A 23,794-nucleotide genomic window follows, 5' to 3' on the forward strand; every position below is an offset into this window, starting at 1 on the left:
TCTCGCTCTCGCCATCCCTCGGCATACTCTCCCTCTCTTCCGAGTCAGAGTACCCCTGAGGGGTAATGCTCTGTAAGTAAGCCCGGTTCATCAGCAGCTCCGTGGGTTCCAAGTGCCCTTTCTCGCGTGCCTCGCGCTCCGCGGCTTCCCGCTCCTCCGCCTCCCGTTTGCAGTAGGAATACCTGTGATTCATGTGCTGCGAGTAGGAGCCCGAGTGTGAGAAGCGCTTGCCACATTTATCACACTGATAGGGCTTCTCGCCCGAGTGAAGCCTCGAATGCTCGATAAGGTGGTGCTTGTGTTTAAACGCTTTCTTACAAATCTGACACTGGTGTGGTCTTTTTCCTGGGAGAAAGAACAAGATGACAGGGTGATTAGTGTCTTTGCATGAAGTCTCTTGCCAAGAATTCTGTCAATGTGTCCAGACTCAGGCATAAGTGTGTCTGCTTATGTCTGAAAGATCCGCACACCCGGGTCTAATCCAAGGAGAGGTAGGAAGATGCACTTTCATCTCATAATTTGGCTTTCTAATGCTTGCTGGTGCAATGCTGTTAAGAAACTAGAAGAACTTAGAAAGCGGCTGGAGGAAGGCTTGGAATGGAAGCCTTGAATTGCTAACTGTCTCATTACAGGCTTTGGAAAATGTCCTATCGAACAAGACATTTTTAGTGATCTAGGACATATTGTCATCAGATAATTCTCCTTATGTTTTTTTTTTTAAAGCAAGGGCTTGCATAAAAGTGATAAAGATGGCATCATCGCTGGCATTGACATTGACATCCTCTGCTTGTTACATCATGAGTTAGTTGCTTTGAAATGGGCTTTGGGTTTTCACCAGGAGAAAACTGCCAAGTTAGGTTAGGAGCAGAAAGAGAGGAAAGAAGACGTCAAGAATCAGTTATCAGTCAAAGGATTCTAAGAATAAAAAAATTCAGAAGGAAACCACCTGAAAACACAAACTAGAAAGATGCATGTCACAGAAGATGAACTAGTTCCAAATAGTGTTTTCCCTCTAGAGTTTTCTATGAGATGTCAGCCACTTGTTGAGTGTTAAAATACTCTTCATGCTAGAGAATGCTGTATTTCCTTTGGCATTCCAGGCAGTTTCTAACCAGTGTTTGGAACTTGAAACCAGTGCCAAGCTTAAACACATCTGGTTGATTCCAGGCCACAAATAGCACTGGAATGCCTTCAACACCTTCCATAGCTGCCATACTTAAAAGTTTATTTCCAAAATAGACCTGACAAAAAAAAAATTATCAGCCTGATGCTCCAGAGTTAAAGTCATAAATGTGTCATGCAGAACCCAATGTATCATCATAACATTAATTCATGAAGCTCTAGGTGCTTCTGTTTCCTAATATAGACTTGCATTTTATTTCAGCAAATTCAATTAAAAACCACATTAGTATACTCAACTCCATTTTCCTTTGCTAAGTGTCATGTTATAAGATTAGGAACCTATTCTACATATTTTAAGTATTCAGTTATGTGGTGATATATAAGCTCTATTAGTTATCAAATATCATTAGATTATTGAATGCCTCCGGGACATGTTGCTATTTAGAAAATGCTATAGAAAACTGTATGTTGTTTCATTAATCGTCTTTATTTTACTGGAAATACAAGGTTAGTAATGACTGATGTTGTGAAGTACAATATTAAAGTAGGAAGAAATTTACCTGTAGGAAAGAAATAAAAAAGATAGTTGTTGGTAACCACTAGTTGTACTAGTAATATAGAAAACTATCCTAACTTACTTCAAGGCACCTAATAGTCTGAAGTAAACAGGCTGAATTCAACTCCCACAAGAACCATTCAGTAACTTAAGTTGTTTTCAATGAGGTAAACTGCATAACTGAAGGTTCCAGTGGATTGCCAGGAGACTGGGAGATAGTGGGCTTTTTCCATTTGACATGACCACCATGGTTAGAAAATAATTTAAGAGAAAGCAGAAATGATTTGGGGGAAAAGAGAAGAGGTTTTCTTTTTCTTCTTCTTTCTCTCTTTTTTTCCTTTCAAGGAAGCTTCAAGTTGCTATGTTAGGAGTTTTCTCTGTCTTGGGAGTACTTGTACTTTCAAAGAAATGCTGCTACTTGGAAGGATAAGACATATGGAGCAGTCATAATTCATCAATTGGGCAGGTGAGTAGTGTTCATAAAGGGAGGTGAACTCTGGAGTACGATTGCCTAGGTTCAAAAACCATCTTTTAGAAGTTGTTGTTTGTGTGCAGTCTCAAGCATGTTAACTTAACTCAAGGATCAGGGTCCTTGCAGATAAAGAAAGATCACTTGGGGACCTAATTTGTGGACTGGCCGAGAGGAGTAAAGGAGAGAGTATAGATAAAGTATTTAGTATAAGGGTTTCATAGTAAGCACTCAATTGATGTTAATTCATTTTATTAATATTCAATAAGACATGCTCTATCATTCCCCAAGTTCTAGAGCAAGATGCATGCATCAGGAGCTGAGTATATGCAAGAAAATGAATGTGAATAGAGAGAGGATGATTTATATGGGAAGTTTTTCTTGGTGCTTTAGTTGCTACAGTGTACATGTAGAATTATCCTGCAACATTTTTTTAGATAATAATGTTTAGCTACTCAGGAGTACAGAAGGTCAACTGGTTAGGTCCCTTCACAGAGTGAATATGGGAATAATTCTGAATGAACATTACAGTTGATCTGCCTCTCTCCTTTCCAAAGCAACAAAACACAGAGTTGTGATCATGACAGTGGACAAGCATTCTCCTATACAGGTTTCAAGACCTCTTAGAAATGTTTGAGAAATGCTCACTAAGCCCATCACTTCCATGGTTACAATAAATTTGCAATCATTTCACTCAGTAATAAACAATGTGTTTATAACAGCATTAATTCTGCCATATAAACTACCAACATGAAGGAATAAAATGTTCAGCTATGATGCCATCCACAAGATAGAATTTAGGAAAGAGTAAGAGTTCTGACATATACCTTGTTCTAAATATTCTACAACAGATATTTCACTAGTATTTAGTAAATTCAATTTAAATAGGAGATGACTTAGACACTAATCTCTTTTTAACCTTTTTGATGGGTTTAACCTGATTTAAATCAAGGTATACTAGAATTAAATTTCCACGTGAGCAAGATTCAGAAAATCATCCAAATTGAATCAATCAAAACTTTTTAGGGCCCATTTTTCTTAAATATCTAGGTTCATGATTCATCTGACAGCTAGATGATAACTGAAGTTAATAATAAATGAGAGGTTTGTGGTTTGAAAAATTATCATATAACTGAGAAACAAAATTGACCAGTAATTTATTCAAAAGTTAGACTTTATCTATTCAAAAGTAGAAATATTTTTATGACTTTTCTAAATGAGGTGGTTGACTCAACAGAGAAAGAACTCAATAAATGTCAGATTTAAATTTCAAATTTTAGTGGTATAAGATGATCTCTTGACAGTGTCTAACAGTAGTTTTGATTTTTAAAAAAATTTCACAGTGCTTGTTTGTGACAATCCATTTGAAGTTAACATTTACATCATGTTTCCTTCCTCTTTCTCTGTCAAGGGTTTCAAGAAAAGCAATAAGCTATTGATAAGAAAAAGTAAGCACTATGATTTTGGTACCTGCCCAGGAAATTAAAATAGTTTGAGGCAGGATCCCAGAAATGAGTAGCTCACAGTTTCCTTCTTAATTGAAACAATTCTATATGTTTCATGGCAGGTAAACATAACAAACATACTTTATCAATGTTTATAATAAACATATAATAATTAAATGACAATTCAACTTCATTTTCCAGCCTTAGAATCAATCAATCTAAGACAGTTCTCTTTTATAATATTTATATTACTTCATTCTGAAAATACAAATGAAAAGCTTCTAGGGCCCAATTAGGATAGAAAAAAATGACTAAATTTCTACACACACCATCATGATAGAAATTCATGAAGAACTTCATTTGGATGGAACCTAATACACTGACAACAATAATGTCATGAGATGTTTGGTCAAGAGACCAAAAAGTTAACACACTGGAAACTTGACAAGCTGGAATGCCAACCGGAGAATAATTAATCACAAATTCAGAGAAACCATTGGATGTCTAGCATCCTGTTGCTAGGCAATGTTTCTAGGCAGTAGTTCCCACATCTTAAAAGATCAGAACATTAAACTTTCTAAAACAGAGTGTATTTTTAAAATTAATTCTGCATTTTTGTGATTGTCAACTTTTGGGTCTCTCAACTATTTGTATACCTATGTAGTTGATGGACTATCTAATTTATAGGAAATAAATATATTGACTGGTTGTCAATATGAATGATAGCCCTCACTAAGATAAAAGTTTTACACTCACCATGTAGTAAATGATAGAGTTTGCATATGGTCATATAAAAGACCAATCAGAGAGGGAAAGATGCCTTCAGTGATGTGCCTATTGTAGCTGAATAATGAAATACAAAATATATTTGAGGTTGATTAAAATAAAAGTAAATTTAGATATGAAAATATCTTTACTTTGTAAATATTTAAGTAAGACTTGGTACTAAAGAGATATCTATAATAAAAGACAAATAAATGTAGGAAAATTTTGACGTTTAAAATATACCATGCAAGTTAAAATCCTTCTAGATTTGTATTCAATTTAGGTTACTTTTAACATATCATTAATTGAACTTTTGAAATAATAACAATGAATACCAGATGGTTGGAAAAAAAAGAAAACTGAATTGGTTGGCATAATGGCACAGTTATTTATGAACTTTGTGCTCTTTGCAAACACCTTCATATTTTGGTGGTAACAGAACTCTCCCACCTTTTCCCAACTTTCAGCCTCATTCTGTTCACTTGTGCTATCTCCAGAATACATCCAGTGAGGAATACGGGAAGATGATGAGTATTCATACTCCCAAGGATAGTTTGCAATCACCAAAAAAAGGTCATTATATCTGCAAGTAGTCAAAATATAACCAATGTATTCTATTTCCTTTTCTTTCTGGCTCATCATCACTTTTTCCAATAAAGCATTAATGTCAATTTTTTCCTTATTGTTTAAATGTTTGGTGCTAGACTCCCTGGTTTATGAGATGCTTTCCTATATTTCTCCTCTTTGCTTATGCATTTCCAATATTTCAGATCTTCTACTCTGTCTTTGCCTATCCAGGGCCAGTAAATTATGCCAAAATTTTGATGGAGAAGAGCTAGAAAGGCATTTGGTGACAAGAAAAGGCTGAGTTGCTTTGTTTTTTGGGGGAATAAGAGGAACAAGGAGGTAAGAAACATAAATAAAGCTTATCAGAATAGCAGAGTAGTTCATGGATGATGGGAAGTAACAGTTTTATATTAGGGCACTACAACTTTCTTTTTAAAAATTAACCCATCATCTCTTCATTTATAAGAAGAACAAGGCTTTTAGCTTGTCAACTCTTTGTAATTGTTGCTGACAAGTAATACATGCATTTAAAATAATTAAATTTAGAAAGTTTTACTCCAGTTTTCCAGATATAGGTAAAGTCAATAGCTAATCTGATCTATTACTTTTCTTTTCTGAAACTAACACTTTTACTTGATTCAAAATGTGGGCAGTATATAAAAACACACACAGAAATGAAATAACTCTCAAACCATTGTTTCCTTGATGTTTGGATGATAAAATAAGCTACCATTGATCAGATAAATTATTAGATTTTTACATGGTTAGATTCAGTATAGCTTAAGAAGTTGAATGTTCTTTCAAGAACTAGCTTATTTCTTACCCTTTTACACTCTGGTCACTGAAATATTTCTTTGATATGATTTATACATTTGTTTTGCAGATTAATTCAGGGGATATGAAGACAAGCACATTCATAAACACATGAGTGATCCAGTAAGCAAGCAACAAAAAAAGTCCTACTGACTGAGCTATGCAGAAAGCATTATTTCTTCCTTATTGAAGGTATCAGCATATGCTACATCTTATGTTGCACAAGTGTACTCATTAAATATTATGAAATGTACAGCAGGCTGGGAAGCTCTAACTAGCTAGTCAAAGTCACTCATACCTGTGTGTTCGTATTTATGTCGCAGAAGGGAACTGCTTTTCTGGAATGTCTTGTCACATAAGTCACATGCATACATGCCACTCTCTGTCTTCTTGATCTTCTTTCGAGACAGACAGGAATCGGAGTCTGTCATGTCATCTAGGCCTGACATGTAGTCTTGTGCTCCATCAAGCAATTCTCCCTGTGATATAACCATACAGTTCAACACAGTCTCTTCTCTTTGTGCTTCTAACACAAAACTTTACATAGATTGACATTTGAAGAACCTTCAAAGTGTTTCCTATTAATCAATCTAGTTAATTTTTTAAACCTTAACAATATACAAGTTCTCACATTTTAACAAAAATTTAAACCATCTGTGTCCTAGATAGTAAAGCTTGCTGTTATTTTTTCAGAATAGAAAATAGCCAATTCGAATATAGTATTTTTTTAAAACTTTTTTTTTCCAGGAAAATCCATGTGTATCATTAAGCATCAGAATTCGTACATTTTTCTACTGTGCTTTATTTTAGAAAGGATCTGTAAATGTACAAACCCCATTTTAATTGAATTTTATATTTAGCTACAAAATATTATTATTATGCAATCTATTTAAATGTATGTCTACCAACTAAAAGCCTCAAGCTATATTTTTATATTTAATTTTCTAATTTGAAATAGGGATATTAATAATACTTTTTTATCAATGCTCTATCTATGTTAAAACAGCCTTCAGCATTGAGCAATAATGAATGTGGATCAGTAAATTATTAAATTTCTTGATATTTATTTTGTCTTGATCCAAAGGAGTGCAAACTTGCATGATAACATATATTTCCACTTGCTAACCCACAGTTCGTTTTTTTTAGACTACGTTTGCACTAATTAATATTAGAGAAGATTAAATAGGCTTAAATACATTTACAAAGAGGGCAGATGTACTGTAAATTGGATACTGGAACAGCTGTTACAGAGGTGCCTTGCTATTTCTGCTCCTATTTGCAAACAAAGATTATTCTGCATAATGCTAAAAAAAATACCTGCTTTTGCATTCAAAAGACCATAAATTATTCACTAGTTTTGAAAATTAGGTAAGAAACCATGTGGAACATACACAATATTTTGAAAATACTCTGCAAAAGAAACATTCTCCATAAGATAAAATACATATCATATACATTTATATGTATATACAGTGTGTATATGTATGTGTGCATATATTTGTAATTACTTGCAAGTTATATATGCAATTATAATTTATATATGTAATTACTTATAAAGTTGAATTTTTAAGGCATATGACTGTTATAGTCTAGCGCCTCAAGACCAAAATAAGTCATACCAACTACTAATATTGATGTTTGATCTTAAAAGCACATGGATTAATCTAACTAAACCTAAAAAATAAATACAAATATCTTCTTTATTGTTTCTGTTTAGATGGAGTCTTTCTATGTTGGCTTTCTCGGTTGGCTTTGAATTAGTAATCCCCTACTTTATCCTCTCAAGTAGCTTCTTTATCTTTTTTAAGAAAGAAAATCTACCTAAAGTGACCCATTGTTTCATTTATATGCTTTTCTAGACCATTCACAGTTTCATGTTTGTATTAAAAACAAAACAACAATAGCAAAACCACCAAACAAAGAACATGTCTTTTATTTCTGTATTTACTAAGATTTGTTTTTTCCTTCCTGAACATAATCTATATCAGTGTGTGTGTGTGTGTGTGTGTGTGTGTGTGTGTGTTACACTAAGAACTGAATCCAAGGCCTAACACATGCTAGGCAAGTGCTCTATCACTGAAGTATATCCCCATCTAACTATGTAATTTTTATCACCTTTCTTTAACACACAGAGACATGTTTGTTACCTGAAATCCTTGTTTTCGCTGGTACTTTCTCCTTTGCTGCATGTCAGCGAAGGTAGCTGCTCCAGTTGGGTAGGTATAGGCCATATGTGGTAGGAAGCTCATCTGATCCAGTCCTGGGTATGGTCGCAGTCCAGGAATACTGGTCTGAACTGGTGGCATAAAAGTGGCAGGGGGAAATGCGCTTTGTGGTGGAAGAGCTGTATATAAAGGTTTAGCACTAAATGGGTTCATGCTGAACACTGGGTTAGTGCTTTTGTTGTCCATATTATTTGAATTTGAAAACTCCTTCTTGATAAAAGTCAAGTTCAGAGGTTCATCTGAATTTTCAGATGATGAAGAAACACTGTTATGGTCTAAATTTATGCTACTAGCTTTTGTTTTGTTCTTCGTGGCTATAATACTTTTGGGTTCTTTCATTTGTTTTGGTAATGACAAGTCCAAAGGCTCAGCCTGGAGCTCCTCAGAAGAGAAGCTGTTTGGAGTGTATGAACTACTGTGGGAGTTTTTAGAAGATGTGGAGGAAAGATTTAAAGGAGAAGGAGTATTACTCCTTGAGTGGTCCAATTTTTCAACTGGCTTAATATTGGTAAAGTGGGAAGGTTTTGTTAGCCTGAGAGGAGGATCACAATTTGTAACACTGTTGTGGAGTTCTGCGATGGATGGCGATGTTATGGAGTCCATAGGTTTTACAGGAGACCTGGATAATAAAGAGTCTTTAGTGGGAGGGTTACTGTTGGGAACTAACGGCTTGGAGTTCCTTTCCAGTGATGGTGACCTGGAATTTGAATACTGGTAGACTTTTCGTTGCTCAAACCATTCCTTCACAAATTCCTGAGGAAGACCCACAGCAATGGAAATTTTCAGCAGTTCATCAGAGTTGGGTTCCATGTTCATAGCATAGTATGCTTTGAGTACAGACATGTGGTCCTTGTATGGGTTGATAGGGCTTGTCAGTCCTTTCTCAGAAAGTACAGATGACAAGAGGAGGGCTTTATTATCAACAAAAACTCCAGCTTTGTTGGGGACTATGTTTTCGTGAGGTTGCAGGACTGCCTTGATTTCTTCATTCATCTTACAAAGGTAACGTTCATGCTGATGCAAAGGAATGGGGCCAGGAAAACTTTCTTTACAGAACTGGCATGAAAATGGAGTGGCTATGTTGTGGTTCTCAATCATTTTATCATCAGTGACCAAATCTATCAAAGTACGTAGCTTCTCTTTCTTTATGTTACTGATCTGTCTCCTCGAGTCAGTAGTCAAGCTCTGGAGGCAAGCTTTGGCTTCATTGACTTTTTCTAAGGTATAGTCAATAATACTTTTAGTGGCACCATTATGACTTACTACTGGAAGACCGACAGGTGGTAGATTAGGAGAAGTGACTCCTTGTTCTTCAGGTTGAGAACATGGATCCTTCATGTGATAACCTTTCAACTTTGAAATCTCTTCAGCCTTGCAGTCCATCTTTTGCCTGGAAACCGTATTGTCCACAATCTGTAGAACCTTTTGTACCTCACTTAAATTACTATTCATTGTGGGAAATCCAAGTAAAGGGGCTTCCATACCTACACCTAAGTGCTGCATTGGACTCTGAGCTGATGGATGAACTCCTAAAGGGCTGGTGGCTCCAAGCCCACCATTCATAAAGGGACTAGTACCACTAAACCCATGTGTGGCCATAAGGACTTTATAGTCATTGAAGTCTAGTGGTTCTGTTTTGATTTTAAGTAAGCCTGTTTGTTCAGACATACTAAGTGGTTTTCCATTCTCCAACTTGTTTCTTAACTGAGTAATGGCTGAATTAGTAGGAGAAGAAGACACAGAATTAGGGGAAGAACCTGTCTTGATATTATTTCTCATTCGGCCATTTACTGAGATCAAACCAATACATTTCTTGCTGCTGATGTGTGAACTGTAGGAACCAGAATGGGAGAAACGTTTCTTGCAGTTTGGGCACTCATAAGGTTTTTCACCTGAAATGATAATTAAAATTAACATTACATTTCTTTTTCTTTCTTTTTTTTTCTTGTCAGTCATGAGGCCTAAACTCTGGGCCTGGGCACTGTCCCTCTTCAGCTGAAGGTTAGTCCTCTACCACTAGAGCCACAGCGCCACTTCCAACTTTTTCTGTTTATGTGGGGCTGAGGAATTGAACCCAGGGCCTCATGCATGCAAGGCAAGCACTCTACCACTGAGCCACCTTCCCAGCTCTTACATTTCTTTTATCAGGTAGTAATTGCCATTGTCTGCCAAGACAAGAATCTGAGGACACCAAATGAAAAGAATCCAATGGGAAGATCTCTACATTGTAGGTGCTTAAATCAGAATTATGTGACCATAACTGTTTCTGAGCTTTATCTACCCTGGGAGGACATAATTCAAGATGTTAGCAGTGGAGGGTGAAGGCTAGCTAGGCCTTTTTCAGCTAAGATCCCAAATCTTGTCATGCTATCAGCAGCCTCTTATTTAAACAGAGTGTCAGATTAATGTGTGGTCAATAGCACAATAAAGATGTCACAGTATTTAAAGGAAAGTATAGCCATGGCTTTAATCAACTCTGTGGAGATTCCATTGATTCTACCAATTCAGCTAGTTCTTTGAATAGCATCCAATTTGGTAATAAAATGCTTGGCAGAGCTCTCAGCCTTATTATAGAGAAGGAATCTCAGTGGTAGGATACTGTACCATGATACACAGCTCTCAGGGATCAAGAAAGATCTATCACATATAATTTCTTAACTAAAATTACTCTACTTTTTCTATCACAGTTAGGTATCAAAAATGAGTTACCATCAGAAATTACCATGCAAACTTTTTTAGATCAAAAATATTTCAATCCGCTAGATTTGTTAATAAATCACAGCCTTTGTAATGTTTAAGAAGAGTAAACATCCCTCTTTTTCTTATAAGACAGTGCTTTTGGAAGTATAATTCTGAAGAAGACACACAGACTCTATGAAATGAATGAGTGCTTCCAAAATGCCTGCAAACAGGACTGTGTGCATTTTAAACAATCTTTAGAAACTTCTGTAATTACACAAAATGCAAACACGAGCGCCTGCACCCCTTTCTGTTACTCACCACTGTGAATTCGCAGGTGTTCTTTCAGATGGTGTTTATACTTGAAGGCTTTGCCACACTCTGTGCATTTGAACTTGCGATTACCTGCTCCTTGTGTTAGCATTTGGTGCTATGAAAGGAGAAAGACTGACATTAGTTCTATGCAAATGGAACCAAGAAAGTTTGTTACAAATACTTTAAAAGGATTCTATTTTTTTTTCAGAGAGGCCAAAGGTTTGAGCACATGCTTATTTATCTATCCAGTCTTTCAGAGTTGCAATAAAAGTGATAATGTTGGTAATAAAATTGGAACAAATAAAAACAAAAGTGCTTTCACATGTGCAGCTAACAATTGCTTTACAATTATTCCTGTTGTCTCTTTTCCCAAATGTTTCGGTGACCCTTGAGATGAGAAAGTCTAATTGTAAAGATGTTTGTGGTTCTTTGTGTCTAATGAGGGATCTAAAATCTAAAGATTCCCTAATAGAATGTAACTGTTCCACGAAGAAAAAAATAGTTGCCTGGAAATTTCTTCTACTAAGATAAAAGTGTATATTACACTAGAGCACATTGAAATACAAAAAAATGAAAAAAATCCTCCTCAAGTCAAAAACACACAAAAAAGCACTTGACTGTAAATATTTCATTGCGTGGTACTCATGTGTAAATATTCTGTTCATTGTGCTAGTGGCACATGTAAACTCTGTTTTCCTGAGGAGGTGAATATCAGATTTGACTCATTATCAAATGTAAGAGACAGCATCTTGGGCTATAGCTGCTTAAGCAGTTTTATCATGGGCCAGTAGGAGAGACTTCAACGACTTTTTATTTTCCTTTTTAGAGTGTGCAAGAAAGTAGGGACCAAAAGGGAAAAAAAAGTTTGCTGAAAAGACAAGTTAAAAGCAGCAAAGATATAATCAAACACAGCTGACCTTTTTTGAACAAGGGTTAAAAAAAAAAAGGCAGTGTGACTTCGAATTCTGGAAAAAAAAAAAATAGTCCTCCACTCTGGATGCTCAAGGTAGGAGGTCAGTCTTTTTCAAGCAGCAATGACACAAAAGCCTTTTGCAAAAAGACAGCACAGAAACGGTATGACAACTGCTAGGGTGTGCTGAATCTTCCCACATTCCTAGTGAGACAGATGGTGTTACATGGGACACAGGGAGGTTTGTTCAAACAGCAGCAACCTTCAAAGATCAAGCGGAGCCCAGCCCGCCGAGCGCCATTGAGGGACCAGTGCTCATATGTTGCTGAGTTGCATAAACAAACAGCAACAGCTGCTTTGTCTCCCCCCACAGCCCTCAGAGGACTACTATAAACTTTAGTTGTGCCACTGTTAATATGATACAATCATTTTAATTTACTAATTGTAAATGCCATGAGCAAATGAGGGGACTTTTCAACACCAAAGCTACCATTCATAATGCGCCAACACAATCACACTTCTGCATGTGAAATTTAAAGCAGTTATGCTAGATAAAAATCTAGCCTTCCTTTTTTTTTCTTAGAGTTTTTGTGGATAGAAATATGGGGAAATAAACTGTTACATAAGTCTAACTGTACAAATATGTTTTTTATAACTGATCTTTATAAGAGATTTAGGTGATAAATGCAATCAGAAATAAGTAGCATGATCTATAAGAGATACTTTCCTTAAAATTGTGAAAAGTCAATTGATGGAAATTTTACTAGTAATATGGTCCTGATTTTTTATTATTTGATTGTGTTTGCTTATTGTTTTTCATATTCAAAGCTAATAAATCCTACAAAGAAAATATCAGATTTTAAACACAATATCATGTTTGATCATTTTGAAAACAGAGTATTAAGGATTATATAAGACAATTTCAGATCTGTAGAGTCAGTTATTGTGACTTATGACAGACTATTTCTGTTACCATCTGAACACATCACAATATCAATTTGCAGAGTCAATTCTCCCAGGAGGATGGAAAAAGCAGTCTGTTTTTTTTTTTTTAAGGGATTCTGTGAACCAATCTTATTCAATTATTTTAAGGATTTTAAGAGGCTATATTTACCTGTTTAATTCAGTGTTTTTATTTTTAAGACCAGTAAGTCAAAAGAAGTATTTTTAACATTTAGCCACAAATATGTATATCAGAAAGGGATTATTATAGCATTTTAGTATTAATACAATTCATTATGCATATATACATATTCACCTTATATGCCTTTTAATCTCCCTTAAAATAATTAAATTTATAAACTAGTGGCAGCTTGTAAAAATACGCTAAATAATGGAATGTGTTATATAACCAACGAAAGAGATACACTTTTTTAACTATGACTTAGTCTATATGAAAAAAAAGTTCTATGCAAAAGTAGGTGAAAAATGGAATTAAAATTGCTGAGATGTTTAATAATGTATAATTAAAATGCTACAATTTCATTCACTTTTTGTGGAACATAAAAATGAAACTAAAGTCAAGTTAAAGTGCAAATAAAATTTCTAAATTAGAAATTAACACACTCATTCGATCGTGAACATAAGACTATTAAATCATATTAGAAGAGACCATCAAAAAATCATTTAGACCTCAATTAAAGCTATTACCATTAAAAGATCTGCATCTTCAAAATGCCATGAAAAATTAATAATGATTGCCAATCAAAGCAATATCGTTTCTCTAAGGGGTTATTATAGAAAGAAATCACTTAAAACCAACCCCCCACCTGATCTGTCCCTGGCTTGTGCGTCACCATATGCCGCTCGAGCTGGGTGCGGTAGGCAAACGTGTAGCTACAAAGAGGGCAGGAAAAGTTCTCCTCATTCTTCTCATGGCGGTACTTGATGTGCTCCTTCAGTGATGTCAAGCGCTTGTAGCCCCGGTCGCAGTAGGGGCAGGTCAGCAGTTGGGCAAAAGCATCTGGAGTTCCAGGTGGCAGGTCTGTAGCCCAGAGACGAGAAAGAGAGAAGCGGGCCAAAAGGTCAGTAAATCAATGGCAGCTAATGGGCTGACTGCCCGGGATGGTATGACAGGAATCATTGAAATCTGCTCCACCAGAGTGCCATCATTGCACCCGCCTTCCTCGCACACCAGCCCCTTTGCACACCCAGGACAGACTTGTAGGAATCAGCTCACACAGCGCTGGAAATTTAATTAATTACTCGAGCTTTCTTATTTTGGAGGGTGTGTGTGTGGGTTTGGGGGAGGGGGCCAGGGAAGGATTTAAACAGCTGATAAATGAGAAAATTCTCATTAGATGACTGACACTTCCTCTGAATCTTCGAGTCCATCTATGTTCCTGGGGGAACTCACAGAGAGAAGCTTTTCAGGTGTCAATAGAGAAAAACAAAAGGTGAGGGTCAGTGTCCTGAAACTTTGGTTTTTTTTCCTCAAAAGTAAAATATTTCAGAAAGATCAGAATACATTTTGATATTTTTATCTCTTAGAAATGGGATCTAATTGTTCTCGTTCTTTATTGGATGTACAAATGACACAAATTTGCTGACAAAATTTTTTTTTCACAATACCCTAAAATTACAGTTCTAATCTTTGCTCATGAAATTCCATGCCTCTGCAGCTGTTCCTCAAATTTTAAGGTAAACACCCAGGCATGTAGTGCATTTGTAATTGTAACAGCTGCAGAGGTCAATGTAGTGGCTAAAAATGAATTACAGCCTCACCATTTTCTTCTTGCCCATTGGCCTCTGGCGTGCCAAGACGAGACAGCTCCTCAGGGGCTTCTGGGTAAATAATGGCTGTGTCACTGCGCTGAAGGTACTCTTCGATGCTGACTGCATGGCCATCGCGTTCCTCCAGTTTTCTTTTGGCAAAATATTCCTCAAAGTCTGATGCGCAATTTGCATTCTTCACTAAAATCACAAAAGAAAAAGAAAAGTCTTTCCAGGGCCTTCTTTGGAGCCCCAGCCTCTACACATGACTGTTTGGTTAACAAAGGCTGGCTTACTCTTAAGACTACAAATAACTTGGTTAGTTTGTAAAAAGCAGAGAAGATTCCAATCTCACAATATAAGCAGAAAGAAGAAACTTTGCTTGAAGTCAAATTGGCACTTTTTTTCCCCTTAGAATCACAGATGAAAGAAAATTTAAAATGCTTTTGGTTAAAAAATTCATATTTTAAAAAAAGTATAGCTATATTCTAAATCCCATACACATAAGAGAAGTTACTTTAATAGTTTATATAAGCTTTTTTTTTCTTTTAAGAAAAGTATATTTAAATTTTTACTGTCCACTTAATATCCTTAACCTTAGATCCATCTGGTTGCTAAATGTAAGCTTTTAACCCACATCTATCTGAATGGTTAGGTCTATACAGTCTGTGACAGATGTGGAAGGTAAAAGGACAAGTATTCACAGAGATAATAATACGATTTGGTTTGGGGAGTTGCAGGGGAAGTGTGAGAAAAAATGAGGGAGGGGATAACAAGTTTGACAAGAAATATATTTACTACCTTACTTGTGTAACTGTAACCTCTATGCACATCACCTTGATAAAATTCAAATTTAAATAAAAAATTAGGAATATGAAAGTTTATTTTATTTTTTCTTATAATTTCAGTCTTTAGTTCTGCATTTTAAGGTTGCTGAAAACAAAATAGTGCTCACAGCTGATAGAAATAAAACTAAAAGTGACAGAGGGTGTTAAGAAACTGTCAGTGTTGCTGTGTGATTTTGGTATGATTTTAACGTTTAAGTTACAAATTTATTCCCATAAAATGCACAATAGTTGTAAACCAGTTTTAGCAACTTGTGTCATCAGACATTGCATACTTGAAAATTCTAGATGTGTTTCTGATGTTAACTGTGGCTTAACTATTCCAAATAAACATTTTTTTGAATGAGACAGAACTGAGAGAGTAACTGTTAAGATTATTCTCTATTACAACAGGATTAAAAAAAAAGTGCTTTGCTATGCCATACTGGTAAAATCCTATCATGATTTATAAAGTTACCTTTGATTCCACTAGATTTTTCATCTTATTCTCTATTCCATAGTGCTACAATATTTTCCATATTAATTCTCTTTGGAAAATTATACAGGGTGATATTTGAGCAAATGAGTCTGTTTTCTTTTCTTTTCTTCTTTTTTTGTTCTTTGCCTATATGATTGCAAGCTGCTGTGTTTTAGATGAGAAGACTAAGAAATGAAACCTTGCGTTAAGTCAACATGTATTTATTGAATGTCTAGTATGCATGTGACAGGCATCATGTTTAGCTCATCTTTCAGGAAATCATAAGATAGATGATATCAATTGATACTATCTCAAAAATCAATATGTCATTAGATATCTAAATAGGTACTATACAGAAAGTTGTATGGTCATGGGAGAAGAAGTAGCAAAGAGAGTTGATGGGTTGAGAACATGAGAAAAGCTTTGCTGGAGAAAGTATGAAGGGTAACCCACTCTAGAGCTTGGGAGAGAAACAGCACTTGCAAGGTTGTGAGAAATGGATGGAGAATGGACATTTTAGGACTTCAAAGGACAGTGCTAGAGTGCTGAGGGAAAGGAGGCCTTCAGGATGCCAGAATGCAGGGGAACAGGAACCAGACCAGGTAGCAGCTCTGCTGTTAAAAACTTGAATTTTTAATTCTAATATAAATGTAAAACCACTGAAGTGAGGAAGATGGTTGCCTGGATGCAATGATATGATGGCCATTGGTAATGACAGTTTGGGTATAGTTTAATAGGGATCAGAGAAAGAGAAATAAAAAGTGAGGGTTAGTAGGCTCCTGCCTTGAACAGCTGAAAGATTGGGAATTAGTGATGGAGATGAAGAGAAGTAGCTGGATTTGAAAGATATTTAAGAAGTCAATTCCTAAGTCTTCAGGAATAACTACATGTGTAAAGGGAGAGATGCTAACATATCTCCTTCAAGTTTAGAACTTTCTAATTTAATGGACTGTTAGTGACATCCACCAAAGCAGGGGACACCAGAATTCTAAAAGGAGTTGAAATTATGGATAATTATATGAAAACAAAAAAGAAAAGGAGAAAGAAAATGAGGTTAAATAACACTTTGAGGATCTAGATGATAACCATCTTGAATTATTTTAAAGACTAACTTTGACAAGAACAGCAGTTTCAAGACATGCATTTCCTTGGAATATAGGTTTGAAAAGTGTATAATGGATTAAAAGGTCATACCTTGAAATTTTGCTTAAATCATTTCTTAGATGAATTTAATAGATGAATAGGGGAATTAGTTAAGATTGAGTTTCTGCTGCTAAATTCACAATGCCATGGGTGCTTTCAAAAGGATGCTTGATTGCTGGTAACTGTGATAATGTCATTGAATTTGCATTACTGAGTCCCTAGGGAACATGTGGAAACTGCCAACTTAAATTAACTATTTGTGCATTGTTTTAGATCATCAACATAATTTCACATCTATGAAAGCCACTTTTGTTTTTAATGAAAAGGTAGATCAAAGATAAATGTTTTTGACCAACTTAGCTGATTTCATCAGGAACCAACATCTTTTTCAGTCCTATGACAGTTCAAAGTCACAGTATTTTCAACATAGTTGAATGTCATAGCTCCTTTCTGAACTCACACCTACTAGAAGGTCACTGAATGTTTAAGACATGATTTACTTAAGCTTTTCAAGAACATTATCTCACTTAATGACCTTACTGTAACCCAGTAAACATAGATGGATGTATCCTAATTTTATCTTGATATTTCAGCAATTATTTGAATTATCTGGCTATCTTTGCATGAATTTTCATTTGCATATGAATGTTTCCATCTGAAATGTAATCAAATGCAAATTCAATTGGATTTGCATTAATAGTCTGGGCTTAAAAGAGAATAAAATTCTGATTTTTCTGGATAGGCAAACTAAACTACATCTAGATATAGTTTTGGTGTTTGGCTAGGCAATTCAAATGCCAGATCAAATTGCACTTTTCTATATTTTTATGTCAAATGAGATGGGTACAGAGGACATTAAATCATGTGTTCTATTTAAGAATAATCTTCAATCATTTATGTATGCTGAACATTGAGCATATTGTCTAGAAACCAGTAGTCTCTCAAGAATTATTTATGGAATAAATGTGGAACAAATTGTATCTTTAACACTAGTTTTGGTGTAGAGGACCTTTAGTAAAGGAGGCATAATATAAGATACCTATAATAGAGCTAGGGATTCAGGCCCTTACTTAGCTGACAATTTAGATAACTGTAGGGAAATGGGATGCCATGTGTTAGTGATCATAAATGCATGCAAACACTAGGGATCAGAAGAGTATTCAAAAAGAGATTCATGGGGCTCGGAAGGTGGCTCAGTGGTACAGTGCTTGCCTTGCATACATGAAGCCCTGGGATCGATTCCTCAGCACCACATAAACAGAAAAGGCTGGAAGCGGCACTGTGGCTCAAGTGGTAGAGCACTAGCCTTGAGCAAAAGAGCTCAGGGACAGTGCTTATGCCTAGAGTTCAAGCCCATGACCGACAAAAAAAAAAAAACAAGCCTCATGAAGAAGATGCTATCAAAATTGGTTCCAATCAATTTTTTTCATTCGGTATAGATATACTACTGGAAATATATATTATATAATACCTATCTAGAGTCACTTAAAGTGAGTTAAAGTGTAACTTGACATGAACTAGGTCATAATGACCCTAAATCACCATAAATACAGTATAGTTTTTCCCCAGGGTTCTTTTTACTATGGGCACTAATAACAGAGTTTTTCTGCCCAGTAGTATATTTCCTTTGCCTAGAAATAGCTATTGCCAAGCCTTTAGGGACCCAGGAAACGCCTATGTTTTAGGGTGATCCTGACCTTAGCCACAGTTGATTATCTGCATTTGAGGTAAGCCATCTTAGACCTCTATTTTCTAGTCAAACCATTGATTTAGGTCATGGATGGGCAATGGATCTTCTAAGATGAGTACCAAGCCATTACTTTTCTCATTCAATAATTATAGATACAAGATATAGATGGAAGATTTTTTTTTTTTCATTTAGAAAAGGGAGAGAATGTAGCAAGAAAATAAAATCACATAGATGCCATATCTTGCCAGTGCCTTTCTAACTGTTCTTCAGGCCAAGTTTCATCTTCCAATGGCTATAGTGTTTACTTGGTCTGAAAACCAAGAAAGTTCCTTTACTACTTAAAGCTAAGTTGTACTTTTGTCTCTGAAAGCCAAAATTTCTGTTTAGCACTGGAACAAATAATGGGTTCAAATTTTGCTTCCTTTCAAAATTGTTGGGAAGGTCTGATTATAGTTGAAAGTTTGAATTTTTGTTTTTACAAAAAATTTGTAATATTAGGTAGTGGACACAGGAATGAGATAGGAAATTTGCTAGAAAGTTCAGAATTCCCTGTTGTATTTTTGTAGTATAAAATCAACCTCATTTTCATTCTTTCTGTAATCCTCTTCATTCCCTAGCCTTCTTAGAAAAACTGCCAAAATACACTGACAAAGAATATTTGTGTGGTATTTATCATCAAACCATAACAAAAATTTGCAGGAAATCTCAAGTCATTTCTTCCCATACCTTCTCCAGAGATTTTGCATTTAGTCCTAAAATTTACCCTACTATCATGCAAATATCTCAACCTTCCCTGAGATTAGGTAAACTTTCCTCTATCCACAAAAAAGGCTTCATTAATTAAAAATGTTTCTTTATGGCCATATCTATTTTATATTATTAGACAAATTTCTATGTGCTTTCACATAAATAGAGTATCAAATTTTGGAAGTATGTCAGTTACTTCTCACTATCCTTGCTTATGAATGAGGCATTCATAAATATCTTTACAGCTATCTTACATATATATTGATATTTTTAGGTAAATAATGATGAATATCAATATGGATTGACTTTAAACAAGATTGCCTGAAAACAAGGAATGTTAATAGAACTCTAAATATAAGAGAATTATTGATTGGTTCTTAAACCAGTCAGTTTCCATAATTGAATAGTGGGTTTTATTTAGTGTTTCCAGGTAGTTAAATTGCAGTGTGGTCCTGATGCCTGTCTTTTTCTTCTTCTAGTTTTCCCTTTGCCATTTGTATTATTTGTTTACTCTATTTACCTAGGAATATTGTTATTCTGATGTCATTTTTTTTATCCTGCATATTCTAAATTTTCATTGAAACTTGAGGAAATTTATTTGAATATTATGTTGAACCATTATGATGATCATGAAAATGAATAAATCATTCCTTTGGACAAGAAAGTATTATGGAGAGCCCAGAAGAGCTGTAACAAGGCTATATAAAAAAAACTAAGTCAGAATATTCACCCATCTCTTTGTTAGTACTGGTTCATTGAATGCTTGTTAGAACGAGTGTGTTTAGGATGAGGGTTTGGTACTGACTTGTCTTTTCCTACTTTCTTGATTCTCATATCTGGAGACATATACAAAAAGATAGTATTCCTGAAAAATACAGATGTAAAAATACATAATATATATGTAAAAAACAATAGATGTTTATATAAAATGCTTTATATCCTTAGTGTGATGTAGCAATTATGTTATAATGTGGCATTTATGTACTTCACTATATTAATGTAAAGGAACCTGAAGAAGCCATTATTTATGTACTTATATCCCACATATTTTGGAAAAATGTGTTTTTATTAATACCTTATATAAGAAGACAGAAAATATCTTTTTTAAAAAAATATTCTGTCATTTGTATTAAACATTTTACTCTAAAGAAGCACACATCATTTGCTGAAGTATATAAATTCTCATGGTTATTTCACTTAAAGTTCATCAACGAATATGTGTTTCCTATGTACATTTTTTCAGAAGGTTTCCAAATTACACATTGGCACTAGATGTCTAAAAACAACCAAGAGGGAGGAAGAGGATCTTTTTCTCATTGCACATCTACATGAAAGCGTCTCAGAGCCTCCGACTGGTACAGAGGAATATATGAAGCCAGGAAAGGGTCGTCAAGAGCAACAGAGGACAGAGTCTTGGCTAGTCTGCCAATCCCTGCTCTGATATGACTTTCTCCAGGGAACACATATTCAGATGCCAATGAAAGTTCCCTGTGTGTAAGAACTTTAATGGAGAGAGGTGAAGAATGAACAGGGGGTGGGAATTTGTAGTAGTCTGCAGGATCAAATATCTCCCACAACAGCAGGAAGTAGATCAGTCAGGGACAGAGTCTAATTTTAAAGTTGGATTTTATATTAGGGGATTGTGAACATCAAGATTTACAGACTGCTAACTTTAGACAATTTTGATGGCTATGTATCACTGCAGAAAGATTCAGAGTCCGATTTTTAAAAATAATTCCTTAAGTTAGACAACATATGTACTTGGAATTGCTATATTACCAATTTTAGATGATTTTGTTATATTTTAGAGAGATTCACAAAGTCAGGAGATTTTGTTTGGAAATTTGTGTGCTCTTTACATATGCTTTTTGTAGAGAGACATACAAGAGTCTGTAGTTCTCTCAAGGATATTCAACGATTTTTGAAGTATGGTTCCTAGATTAAGAACATAAGTATCCCCTGGGAATTTGTCTGAAATGCAAACTTTGGGAGCCCATTCTAGGGTTAGCAGTTTGTACCTTAAAAAGCAGTTGAAGAAATTATGATTCGTGCCCAGTTTAAGAACCATTACTTCTGCTTCAAGTGGCCAAATAAGATCTCTCTAGTAACATGGTTTTGAGAAACATCATGGAATTTTCTCCCAGGTAATATCTCTAACCATCTCAACATGACTTCATACCCTCTTCTTTACTTACTGAATGCCACCTCAAATGCCAAATGGTTCTGTATCACAGTATATTGTAGTCTTTCCCTTACATACAATGAACTGGTGGAAGCATAATGTGTCTTATTTAGCCTTGGATCTCAAGTGCTTAGTTCACTGCCTGGAATACAGTGATTGCTCAATAATTGAATGCTCAAAGTAGGTCCTAGACTTTAGACTCTTCATTTGGGCTTACTTATTTTATGTTTTGAATCTCAATTTCCTCATCAGTAAGATGAGTCATTACGTTCCTTCTGGAATATCCTGAAAGTTCCAGAATTCCATACTTTCGATTAATTAATTGCCATAGCCAATTTGTTTTTCATTCCCTAGGTAAGCTCAGGATGTTTAATCTGTATCCTTTTCAATTAAAAACAGAACAACAGAGCATTCTGATGAGGGAGCTACATACAAAGATTCAGAAAAAAATATTTTGGGAGGTGGCTAGAAACCATAGGCAACCTCATAAGGAAAACAGTGCTTATTAAATATTTGTTGACTGAAAGGAGGCACTCAAGAAGCTTAGAATATTCGTTATTTCTTGTAAGAACTCTTGCTGTGAAGTGGAGATAGCTGCTACTAATCGCAAACAAAGCTAATAAAACTGCAGTATTCATTAGGCAGGAAGTGAACAAGCTCTTCTTGGTGTGCACTGATTATGGTCTGTACCTGACCCATCGCTGTCCCTACCCTGCCAAGAACTCCTTCTTCATTTTGCTTCTTCCTTTCCGTTATTTAAAAATCTCCATGTACGAACTTTATTTTAAAAAAATTAAACTGATGATTTGGCTGGAGGACGAAATTATTCCAATCTATAAAACATATAAACAAGAAGAAAATGACGTGCTTTATAATAGTATGACTCCTTCCTTGTTAAAATACTTAGGTACTAATTGAATTATCTGACCTTGTACAATTGATTAACTCTACACATGCACTCAACTCTTGCTGAGAAATAACTGATGATCAAACTTTTGTGGCCTCTACCAATGTTACAAAGCTAGCTAATTTAACATTTTTTAATTTAAAATCCATGTCAGGGAAATAAGAATTGGGAGTTATTAAACCCAGAAGATAATAAGGATGTAAAATCTTTCTTACTCTTGGTATGCTAATGATAGATGCACAAAACTTATGCTTAAAGAGGCCTACTTGCTTGCTAGTCTACTAACCTTATCACTGATAGGACCAGACTGGGGAGTTTGTGTCTTGCATCCCTGGGTTTGATGTTCAATCTAAACTTTGATTTTATTAGGAATCTAGTTGCTTGAGTGACACTTCTGGAAGAATCTTGCAAATTTGAACTAATTTGTGTTTCTATATTTCAGGAGTGTATCTCACTTCTTTCCACATGTTTTTTTTCTTTACTATTGGTTTAATTTATTTTGTGAGGTATAATCAGCTCCAAGAACAAAATGAAACAGCAGAATCCATTATTCAACAACTGTTAGGAGTTTTAAGACAGCAACAGCACAGCAATCAAGTATGAGGCTCATTAGGTCCCAGGATCTATCGTTGTTATGCAGGTGACACACCTCGTACGCTAGCCTTGTGTTTAGTAACAGGCCTCCCAAAGATCTCCCATTCCCATACCACCTAGAACAGTCTAATCCACTTTCATGCTTCCCAGTGTATTTCATTAGGAGAAAGGGTAGGATGAGGTGAAGTCCAAAATTTGAAGTCTAATTTCTTCACTTAACAACTGACATACTAAGGTACAGCAAGGTTAATAATTCAAACAAAGTTACATAACTAATTTCTGGAAGAGTTAGACAGAAAATTCACACATCTTGACTCAGACCATTGCTCTTTCTACTATACCATAATAATTCAATATAAGAGATAATAATTTGGTATGGGGAGAAAAGGGACCTCATCATTATTTAATTATCTCTGAGTTGGTACCATTTAAAAAGTTCTAAATGATGAAAAAAATCATAGTGACATTATAAGTAATTCTAAACACCATATTATTGCACCATAAAATTAGTACAGCTAACTAAAGAGCCTACTTTAATGTGTATATATATATATATATAAAATATTATTTTTCTCTCTCTTTCTTTGTGTTTGTGTGTGTGTGTGTGTGTGTGTGTGTGTGTGTGTGTGTGTGTGTGTTAGTTCTGGGGCT

At 35.2% G+C, this 23,794-nt stretch overlaps 1 protein-coding gene across 4 annotated transcripts in view; it reads right to left on the reverse strand.

Moving 5' to 3' along the window:
* Positions 1-23,794, reverse strand: part of Zeb2 (zinc finger E-box binding homeobox 2) — a 131,235-nt gene that overhangs the window by 610 nt on the left and 106,831 nt on the right. For all 4 annotated transcript variants that reach the window (XM_042683457.1, XM_042683460.1, XM_042683461.1 and 1 more), the window contains exons 5-10: positions 14,591-14,779; positions 13,636-13,850; positions 10,963-11,071; positions 7,885-9,854; positions 6,036-6,216; positions 1-345 (exon numbers count right to left, since the gene is read on the reverse strand). The exon at positions 1-345 is cut by the window's left edge and continues 610 nt beyond it. In XM_042683457.1, the coding sequence (XP_042539391.1) occupies positions 1-345; positions 6,036-6,216; positions 7,885-9,854; positions 10,963-11,071; positions 13,636-13,850; positions 14,591-14,779 (3,009 nt within the window). The remainder of the gene's footprint in view (positions 346-6,035; positions 6,217-7,884; positions 9,855-10,962; positions 11,072-13,635; positions 13,851-14,590; positions 14,780-23,794) is intronic.

The sequence above is a fragment of the Dipodomys spectabilis genome, unplaced genomic scaffold (assembly GCF_019054845.1).
Source record: "Dipodomys spectabilis isolate Male_0828 unplaced genomic scaffold, ASM1905484v1 ptg000081l, whole genome shotgun sequence".
NCBI lineage: Eukaryota > Metazoa > Chordata > Mammalia > Rodentia > Heteromyidae > Dipodomys > Dipodomys spectabilis.